This window comes from Quercus robur, chromosome 8 (assembly GCF_932294415.1).
Source record: "Quercus robur chromosome 8, dhQueRobu3.1, whole genome shotgun sequence".
Lineage (NCBI taxonomy): Eukaryota > Viridiplantae > Streptophyta > Magnoliopsida > Fagales > Fagaceae > Quercus > Quercus robur.
The window spans coordinates 32,572,990-32,583,972 of record NC_065541.1 but is presented as its reverse complement, the minus strand read 5'-3'; the positions used below and the strand labels follow the sequence as shown (position 1 = coordinate 32,583,972).

Here is a 10,983-nt window from a genome sequence, read left to right as displayed (position 1 = left end):
TCGCAGAGGAAGAGATGTGGAAGCAGCGGTTAAGGAATTGTTGGCTTAAGTCAGGAGATAGTAACACGTCATTCTTCCATGAGAAAGCCTCAAAAAGGCATCAACGGAACACCATTACTTGGCTTTTGGACTCTAATGGTAACTGGCAAGATGAGGAAGATATCATGGGTCATATTCTTGTTGAATATTTCCAAGAGCTCTTCACTTCTTCAAACCCAACAGTTAGTGAAGAATTGTTAGATGCTGTACACCCTAAAGTTAATAACAGAATGAATGAAGTCTTATTGCAGGATTTTAGGATTGCCGAGGTTGAGAAAGCCCTTAAGCAGATGCACCCGCTGAAGGCTCCAGGTCCTGATGATATGCCTCCATTGTTTTTTCAACATTATTGGCCTACTATAAATTCTGTTGTCATACAAACTGTATTAGAATTTCTTAATCATGGTGTTGCTCCCCTTAAGTTTCATGAAACCCACATTGTGCTCATTCCTAAGACAAAAAACCCCTCTAGAGTCACTGACTACAGGCCTATAAGTTTATGTAATGTGGCATATAAGCTTGCCTCCAAGGTAGTAGCTAACCGAATGAGGGTTGTGTTGAAGGATATAGTTTGTGAAAACCAAAGTGCCTTTGTAGCGGATTGGCTCATCATTGATAATATCCTTGTGGCCCATGAATTAATGAATCATATTCACAGGAAGAGGAAAGGCAGGGTTAGTGAAATGGCTTTGAAGCTGGATATGAGTAAAGCCTATGACCGGGTGGAGTGGGGATGTTTACAAAAAATAATGGAAAAGCTAGGGTTTCATGAGCTGTGGATTCGTATTGTAATGGCATGTGTGTCCTCTGTTACATATGCTATTAGACTTAATGGCCAACCTTGCGGATTAATCACTCCTACCCGAGGCCTTAGACAAGGGGATACTTTCTCCCCTTTTCTCTTCCTTCTGTGTGTTGAACGTTTGTCGGCTCTATTGCATAAGGCGTCGATCAGGAAGGAATTGAATGGTGTGGCTGCCTCGGCTAGGGGGCCAAGAATTTCACACTTATTCTTTGCGGATGATAGTTTGATGTTTTACAAAGCAACAGAGAAGGAAGGGGCTGAAGTGTAGAGAATTCTGCAAGTCTATGAGTCTTCCTCGGGTCAACAATTAAGTAGGAACAAGTCGGCCCTCTTCTTTAATCGCAATACACCTACACGCACACAGGAATTCATCAAGACCATGTTTGGTGCCCAGGTTATCAAACCTCATGAATCCTATCTGGGCCTTTCGTCGTTGATTGGCAAGTCTAAGAACACATTTGCACAGCTGAAACAAAAACTGGCTTCCAAGCTAGCGGGTTAGAAGGAAAAGCTTCTGTCCAATGCAGGGAAAGAGGTATTGATCAAGGTAGTCGCACAGGCAGTTCCTTCTTATACTATAAGCTGTTTCAAGCTCCCCAACGGGCTTTGTGAGGAGATGACTAGAATGGTAAGACAATTTTGGTGGGGACAAGTGAAGAATGAAAAGAAGGTGGCTTGGATGAGCTGGGATAGAATGTGCCACTCGAAGGAAGAAGGGGGGCTGGGCTTTAGAGACCTGAAATCCTTCAACCTGGCACTTTTAGCTAAACAGGGCTGGAGACTTCAAACGAATTCATCGTCCCTTTTTTCTCGGGTCTACAAGGCTAAATATTTCCCTAATGGGGACTTTGTGGAGGCTAAGGTAAGTAAGAATGCTTCCTTTGCTTGGAGGAGCATCATGGTAGCCTAACATCTGGTAAAACGTGGTTTAAGATGGCAGGTTGGCGATGGTTGTCGCATACGTGTTTGGCAAGACCTATAACGACCCTACCCCAACTGTATAAATATTGTCTGCTTTGGGGCCTCATACCCCTCACGGTTTTGTTCTCCCTTAAAGCACACAGCAGTGGGGGAAAAGGCTTCTACACATTGAAGGAAGGTCATTCCTTATAAACACATTCTCATGTGCTTTCCTAGGTGATGTGGGATTCCTTGGAATGCAAGACCTAACGACCTCGCCTCAACTGTGTAAATATTGTCCGCTTTGGGGCCTCATACCCCTCACGGTTTTGTTTTCCCTCAAAGCACACAACAGTAGGGGAAAAGGCCTCTTCAATGTGTAGAGGCCTCTTCCATGGAATCCCACATCGCCTAGGGAAGCACATGAGATTGTGTTTATAAGGAATGACCTCCCTTCAATGTGTAAAGGCTTTTTCCCCCACTGCTGTGTGCTTTGGAGGATAACAAAACCGTGAGGGGTATGAGACCCCAAAGCGGACAATATCTACACAGATGGGGTGGGGTCGTTACAGGACCAGTGGCTCACTACTCGGAGCACTTATAAGGTGGTCTCACCTGAACGGCCTGGGAACCAAATTAAAATGGTTTATGAATTACTAAAAGAGGGGAGCAAGGAGTGGGACATAGAGCTAGTTAGGAGGCTTTTCTTACCCCAGGATGTAGAGGCGATTCTAAGCACTCCCATCAATGATTTGGTTGCTATTGACAGAATGGTTTGGGCTGAAGATAAGAAAGGAAGATTTACCGTGAAGAGTGCTTATAGGCTGGCTAGGGAAATTGAGGCAGAGGGTGGTAACGCCAGTTGCTTGAACCTGGCAAAATTGCACGGAGTATGGAGAGGGGTGTAGAGGATGAACTTGCCAAACAAAATCAAGCATTTTGCTTGGAAGGCCTGTAAAGGTATCTTGGCCACTAAAGAATCTCTCTTTCGAAGAAAGATCACGGCCAACAATATATGCAAAGACTGTGATAGGCATGTTGAAACTACCATGCACTTGCTCTGTTTTTGTAACCGTAGTATAGAGGTATGGAGTTCTTGCAAACTTTCTCTGCCTTTCAATGTTCAAGAGTCATGGAGTTTCTTGGATACCTTCAGTAGACTTCGGGTTTGTTGGGAAACACAGCAAGGGATGCTGGAGAGGTGGGTCTCGATTTATTGGGGCATTTGGAAAAGTCGAAACGAGGTTCGGCTGGTAATTGTGAGAAATGCTCTGAGATTATTGGAGGATTACCATTCTGCCAATGTGAAGCCAAGCCAGTCTAGTTCGAACACCCAAAACATAGCTATCTGGAAGCCTCCTCTACCGGGTTACTTCAAAGTCAATATAGATGGAGCGTTATTCGCAAAATCTAAGCAATTCGGTGTGGGTGTGATCATGCATAACGAGGATGGTAACATGGTCGCAGCCATGTGCAGGAAGTTGGACTTACCTCTCGGTGTGTTAGAGATGGAAGCGAAGGCCCTAGAGATTGGGATGACATTTGCCGAGGAGGTGGGACTCAGGGATGTGGTGTTTGAAGGTGACTCGCAGCTGATAATCAACGTTGTTCACGGCATTGGAGAGGCAGCGTTGTCAGTGCTGAACATCATACATGGTGTGCTGCAGAAAGCTCAGTGCTTCAGGACATTTGATTTTCTACATACTAAAAGGCAGGGAAATGTCCCTGCCCATTTGTTAGCTCAGCATGCTCAAAAGGTTGAGAGCTTGGTAGTTTGGCTGGAGGAGTGTCCTAGTCAAGTGGCACATGCATGTGCAAAAGATGTATCTTTATTTCAACGTTTAGTTTAAGAAGTATGAGTATTTCCCATCAAAAAAAAAAAAAAAAAGGAATATGTTGGCATTTAGGCTAAGGACAAACCCAACTTGGCACCCATCTGGGTAGCCCATGAAGTCTAAAGAAATCCTAGCCTTAGGGTTTTACAACATGTCCTATTCAAAAGTAATATCCTGGATAAACACTATGATATTAACAATCCGACAATGAGGCACACACATGTATTCCTAAGATACCCATCATCTTCTCTCTCATCCTTAAGCTTTCTCTTGCCCTAAAGACATGGAAAGCAACTTTGTTCATTGATTTCTGCTGTACAAGGTTCTTCTAGGGTTTAATTGTGAAACCAAAAGGTATGCACCAAACCCTTGTGTTTTTTATCAATGAGAACATGAGTTTGATGTTTTTTTTTTTTTTTCAATGCACCAAACCTTTACCATTTCCGTAATAGGATCAGGCATCTACTGCTGCTGACCAAAGTAGGTCTTCTAGGAATTAATGGCCATGGATTTATGTCATGCAAACACACAAGCATAATATAGCATTCCAAATATGTCATTAACAAGAAATTAATGATGCCTTTTATATTGGGAATCCCCTTCTATTTATAGAGGTGGGAGCTCAAGGTAGTATAGTTTCAATCAAACTCTTTCTTTCCATATTAATCTTAGCTCATACTAGTAATTATCTCTCATTGATTGGATAAGCGTGCATATCAGAAAAATTAGGAAAAATGTTGAATTTTTGTATCCCAGACACATATTGCCTATGGGAAATACAAATCTTTTGTACCCATTTTTGTGTACCACTCTATGTTCCACTAATCACTGCTTGCCATGTTTTGATTTTACTTTCCTTCTAAAATAACTAAAGTTTAAAATGGAAAACAATCATACACATGGTAAGTAGTGATTGGTGGAACATAGAGTGATACACAAAAAGTGATACAGAGGATTTGTATTTGTCTATGTAACTCATTTTGTGACCCAATTAGGACTTTGATTTAGGGTTAAAGTGTTGTACAGTACACCAGCCAAGGCATGTGAGAATGCTGACATGGCTGGATCTGGACCCTACGCGTGGAATGGCTGTGAGCAAAGGAGAGGAAACATTGGCTGAAGTAAAGGATCTTTGATCCATGCCAACGGCGTGACCATCTTGGGAAAGAGTGAGATTTGCACCTGACAAGGACACTCAGCACTTATAAAAGGGAGATAGTGACCCCCTGTGGTCAGAGGCTATGAAATCCCCCCTTTTTATTGGCTGTGCTTATGTTGAACCACTGTTAACGACACACTCATCACTCTCAATGCCCCTGATGTCCCTTTTCTTGTCCAAGAATTGCTCCCCACGTAGTGGCAGGGTCACTCTCTACGCTGCTACCCTGACTTCGGTGTGCTCACTCTCTATCTTTCAGCCACTACATAGTACAACAACTGTATTAGGATTCAAATGGAGGAATCATGGTTTGACACCTGTCTTTTGTACCTGGCAACATTCTTTGGACTATAAGAGGAATATGTTGCTAGACCATTAGGGCAAGAACCAAGAGAGAACATTAAAGAGAGTAGAAAGCTTGTAAGGAAGTGAGGTAGAGAAATGACTCTCTTTTAGGAAGAACGCCATCATTGTACAAGGAAAAACTTTCATTTTTCACATAATAGAGAGCTTGAAGGAGTAAGGGACATTCCCCCTTACCCACCCGTGGTTTTTCACCACTTTTTAAGGGTTTTCCACGTACATTCCTTGTTTTCTTTACTTTCCTTGCAATGCTGTCTTTTCTCTCAACTTATGATGTTAAAGCTTTCATTTTTATCATTTTTGAGCTTTTTCATCAAAATGTACTGTTAGATAACTCATCTATTTTTCATACAAGTTCACAAATCTAACTTGCACGTACAAGTGGCATTTGGCAATTTAACTCCTAATCCCTATTTTTGTATCCTCTTACATTTTTTTTTCCCCACTTTTATGATATTTTGAATTTAGACTAGATGATCTGTCACTTTTGGGTCAGATAATGGTAAGGGATAATTAGGAATTTAAATTTCAAATAATCACCTTATTTTCGAAGATAATTATTTAATATAATATTCTAAAATCCTAATTATTTATTATTAGTATAATGCTACGAATGCTTATGTACATTTCTTGTTGTGGGCTAAAACTAATGAGATTATTGCATGTTATTGATTATAATTAAATCTTTTAAGAAGTAATCATAATTAATCACACGTAATTACATGTGGCTTACCCTAATCACAAGAATGTGTATTATCCATTGAAACTCCAGTGTTTTAGCTGTGTTTAATTTTTACAAACTGTTCTAAGTTCCTCAATGTGTGTTATCGGTGTTGATTGAGACTATGTAAAAAAAACATTAGAGGGAAATTCTACCTTGTGAGAGTGTATATAATGGGAGTCAAAAGAAATAAAGAAAATCTTTGGAAATTATTATTATTTTTGTTTGGAGGTGGTTGGTAAATAGTTAAATACAATACTGGACTAACAGTCCTCCTTGAAGATATTTTTTCCTCGATCATATTCAATTAAAAACTTGCACTTACTTTTTCTCTATTCGGTCTGACTATTTAGTATTAACAACAACTTTTGCTAAAATCTTATCAGCAATCAGCACAATCAATCAATGCCAAAGAAAAAGGGAAATTGGTGTGTGCACCCAATGGATGAAGCTTCGGGTAAATGTAATTTCTTCTCTTTTGGGGATTTTGGAGTTTATTGTGTGGGTAAATCTCTAATTTTTTGAAATAGAGAAGGTGGCTGAAACACCAGTGGGGAGGAGGTGATGTTGGAGCGTCTTTGGGTTGCTTAATTTAAGGCATCGTCATGAGGGAGAGAAAGAGTTAATATTTTACATAATTACAAAGCACTTATAGACTTTATCTTTTGGAGGAGAGATAAGCGTTATCTCAGCTAACGTTCTGAAGAAAAATAAATGAAAGAAGCCAAGTGTCATGTTTTTATTAGTGGAGCATGGGGTGAAGCACAATATATGAGATAGAAGCAAGAAAGACGATTCCGTACCGTACCGGCCGGTATATTTCGTACCGGTGCATACACCAGTATAGAAACGGTGGTGTTTTGTATAGGTTTAAATACCAGCCATACCAGACCCGTTTCGACCGTACCGGGATATATACCGAGTTTCGGCCAGAAATTAGATACCGGACCTGAAGAAAGAAAAAAAAGAAAAAAAAAGAAAAAAAAAGAGGTCGATTTAACACACAGTAACCCAGAAATTCTCCTCCTCACACTGATTTGGGATCTCTTCATCTTGGCCTCACACTGGTGATAGCGAATTTGGCTGGCAGTGAACAGTGGCAGTAGCATTGAAGCAGTGAAACGGAGTTGAATGCCTAATCTAAGAAAGAGGGAGAGAGAGATCGAATCTAAAAACATGTTTTGGCTAATGGAAGGGAAATAGTCCCATGTTGGAGAGAAAAATCTAAAAATATGTGTGGTGGGAAGAGCAAGTCACGTGAGATAGATAGAGTCTTCGAAGTTTAAATTGTGTGAAATAGGAAGTTGTGTTAGTCAGTAAGGGTGTGTTTGGATAGAACTTATTTTCCTGAAACTGAAAACTGAAAACTGAAAACACTGTAGCAAAATAATTTTTAAATGTGTGAATAGTGCTGTGGGACCCATTTTTAATGAAAAAATTGATAAAAAATGAAATTTGTGGGTCCGTGAACAGTGCATATTTGCACTGTTCACTGCAGAAGTCAACATTTGCGGTTACTGTTCATTGAACAGTAACCGCAACACTCAAAACGCGTTAAAAAAAAAAAAAAAAAAAAAAAAGGGAACAAACGCAGACGCAAACGTGGAAGAAACGTGGATCCAAACATTGCCTAAGTTAACGTGTGTGGAGTAAAAAGCTAACAAAAGGTAGTTGAAAGATGGGAAAACTTTTGAGTTCTTTGGTTTTATCACCCACCATTTTAGTTTTTCTAATTATTTAATCTTTTTCTACCAACCCCTTTCACATAATATCTTATTTCTCACCTACTACTCCTTTTTTATTTTCTTTTTTTGGCCTTATACTTTTATCTTTGTTTATTTTTTTTTTATAATAAACTTATAAGCTTAACAAGTTTAATTTCTTAACAAATTAACTTTTACCAAATAATTAAAGTTTGGGCCATGGGCCGTGCCTGAGGACATCAAATAGTCCAAGGACAGACAAGTACAAATGAAGGTAGATGGATGTTGGGCCGAGGAAGAGGTCAAGTCATGATGAACAAGTAATGTCTTCTAAGGAGAGATACCACCTCGGCCAACAGTGTGGAGGCCTAAAGTCCGACCACCCATCAAGTACGGGGCAACAAACAATCGTGCTTGGAAGGATAAGCATCAGAAAGAGATGAAACAAAGGAGAATTGAGAAATATCTTAGAAGAAAGTTGCTACCACCGCATTAAATACTCTGCATCTAACCCTCTGACTGCATTAATGTGGAAGTGGTACCTAAATAGTGACTTTCAGCCTTGTAGCTACCCACAAAGACTTCAGGAAGGTTCTGATGGGACAAGTATCTAGATTATCAATCTGATCTACACGTGAATGGTTGAGATGAAAGAGGAAAAGGGGAATATAAAACGGAAGGACTCCATTACAGAAAGGGAGGAGGAGAAAAACTAGAGAAAAATCACGGGGTAACCAAGAACTGTAATTTTTGTTTAAGTCGGTGAGAAATATATAAGAACATATCTTCCTCGGACTCAACCAAGAAGAACTTTTCTTGTTCAAATTGTTTGTCTTGGTCATTCCAATAATAACTAGCCTATTGTGATCAATATCTTCCTAACTCATTGAACGTTCAGTCTCAAGCCCACTCTCTAACAAATTCATTGTTTTGGGCTCATTGGGCCATTGTCCATCCATTTAGGTTGTGGAGCAAAAATTGTCCTTACAATTGGCGTCGTTTGTGGGAAATTGAACATTCTTGAGTTTGTTCAATCATGGTGGGTTCAAGGCCAAACCGTGAAGAATCTGTAGGATCCCAACGTCAAGATCATTTTCTTAATCTTGAACGAACGAGAGACCATGAAGTTAGTGTGCACACCACTCATACTAGTAGGAGTCATTCCACAAGTGGGAGCCATGTGTCTCATGGAAAAGACACTAGGATCGTGCAGTTGGAGATAGATCATTTACGAAGGAAGCTACGCCGTAAGCAAAGGAGGGGGACTCCTTCAAGCTTGGAGTCTTAGTCTAATGATGATGACAATTATAGACCAAAATCAAGGAATCCCCCCCAATGAGTCGTTCTCTTATGATGAAGATCGCCATCAAAGGTGAAGTAGTAGAAGCCCGGTCCATAGGGGCTTGGAAAATGATGCTATGAGCAAGGCCTTACGCCAAATTTCAAAATCACCGTTCATATGGAGGATTGAGAGGGGAAAACTTCCACGGTAGTTTACCTAGCCAACATTTACCATGTATAATGGTAGGACAGATCTAGTGGAGCACGTTAGCCAATTTAACCAGAGAATGGCTGTCCACTCGAAGAATGAGGCATTAATGTGCAAGGTATTCCCATCTAGTTTAGGGCCAATGGCGATGAGATGGTTTGATGGGTTGGAGGAATGATCAATTAGCTCCTTTTAAGAGCTTACCAGGGCTTTTGGGGCCCAATTTGTCACTTGTAGTAGGGTTACTCGTCCTCTAGACTCCTTGCTGTCTATGGATATGCGAGAGGGGGAGACCCTGAAAACATACTTAGATAGGTACTAGGAGATGTTTAATGAGATAGATGAAAATTGTGATGATGTAGCAATAAGGACGTTTAAGGTTGACCTGCCTACTGAGCATGCTTTGAGGAAGTCCTTGACTAGGAAGCCTGCCCGAAGTGTGCGTAAGCTAATGGTCTGAATTGACAAGTATAAATGAGTTGAGAAGGATCAACAACAAGGAAAGGGGAAGGCGAAGTTATTTCCTCAGGATCGAAGAGATTTTAGGTTGGAGAGGTATAACAACAATCGGCCCAGGAGAGATTTTGCTGGACCTACTGGGCCTGCTACTGCCCAGGTAGTCAACATGGCATTCAGGGAGCCTATACACCAAATCCTGGAGAAGATAAAGAATAAGCCATACTTTAAGTGGCCAAATAAGATGAGGGGAGACACCATGAAGCGTAATCAAAGTCTTCACTGCTAGTACCATTAGGACCAAGGACATACTACAGAAGATTTTAGGACTTTACGTGATCACCTGGAACAGTTAGTCAAAATTTGGAAGTTGAAGCAATTCCTATATTAGCCTAATGGGCAGGGGAGCCAAGTCAGGTCGGCACATCAAAAGGATGCTTCTTCGAGATCACCCTTGGGGACGATCAATGTTATTCTTGCTACCTTAGGTCGGATTGGTTCATATCCATCAACGGTTATGTCCATAGCAAGACCACACGTTGAGGATTTGATCCCAGATTCTAAGAGGGGAAGAATGGAAGTCTGATTAACTCTAAGCTTTTCTGACGAGGATAAGGTGGGAACCTTTTAGCCACATGATGATGCCTTGGTGGTTACCTTCTGTATAGGAGGGTATCATGTGAAGAGTCTTGGTGGATTAGGGCAGTGGTGCAAAGATCATGTACCTTGACCTGTACAAAGGGCTTAAGTTGAAGCCCGAGGATTTAGTCAACTATGATTCCACTCTGGTGGGGTTTGAAGGGAAGACGGTTATCCCAAGGGGCCAAATCAAATTACCTGTTCAAGCAGGGTCAAAGGTCGTGGAGGTAGATTTTATTGTGGTGGACACATATTCTCCCTATATTGCTATCATGGCAAGACTTTGGCTTCATGCCATGGGGGTTGTCTTTTCCACCTTGCACTTTGAAAGCTCGAATTTGTGTGAAAACACAAGAGTTGTTTAGACCCCCAAATTAAAATTATGACTCGGTTGATTTTACTCAAACTTAAACTAAGTGCGGAATAGAGTAAATGCGAGCGAGTAAACCAAGTAACTACTCTAAGCCATATTCATCATATCACAGTAGTAAAATGAAAGCTAAAAGGGTAGGGAATAAGAATGCAGACACAAGATAACACGCTGATGTGTTATCGAAGAGGAAACCGAAGTACTCGGCGAAAAACCTCTCCGCCGCCCTCCAAGCGGTAAATCGATCCACTAGACAATAAGTTGGTATACATGAATAGCAAGAGATCTTCCAAGCCTAATCTACCCAATACACCTAAGCCCTTCAAGCTCCTACTCCAACAAGGCTTCTCGAAACTGTGTCTTGTCTAGCTTTCCAAATCCAGCAATACGCCCGATTGCATCTGTTAAGGCTTGGCTTCTTCCAATTCTTCCTAGTAGCACCAAAACCTCACTTGACACTCAGAATGAGTGTGGTAAGTGTTTGGGCTATCAACCTCTTAAGGA

The 10,983-nt window shown here is 40.9% G+C and overlaps 1 protein-coding gene across 1 annotated transcript; it reads left to right on the top strand.

Annotated features, from left to right (window-relative positions):
• The first annotated feature begins 2,793 nt into the window (after positions 1 to 2,793).
• Positions 2,794 to 3,594, top strand: LOC126696179 (uncharacterized). Its single transcript, XM_050392958.1, has one exon. It carries the CDS (start codon positions 2,794 to 2,796, stop codon positions 3,592 to 3,594), a length of 801 nt encoding a protein of 266 aa, XP_050248915.1.
• Positions 3,595 to 10,983: the final 7,389 nt, after the last annotated feature.

Bases quoted from the DNA above. Each gene is read 5' to 3' on its own strand.
- LOC126696179 (XM_050392958.1), top strand. From the start codon at position 2,794: ATGCACTTGCTCTGTTTTTGTAACCGTAGTATAGAGGTATGGAGTTCT.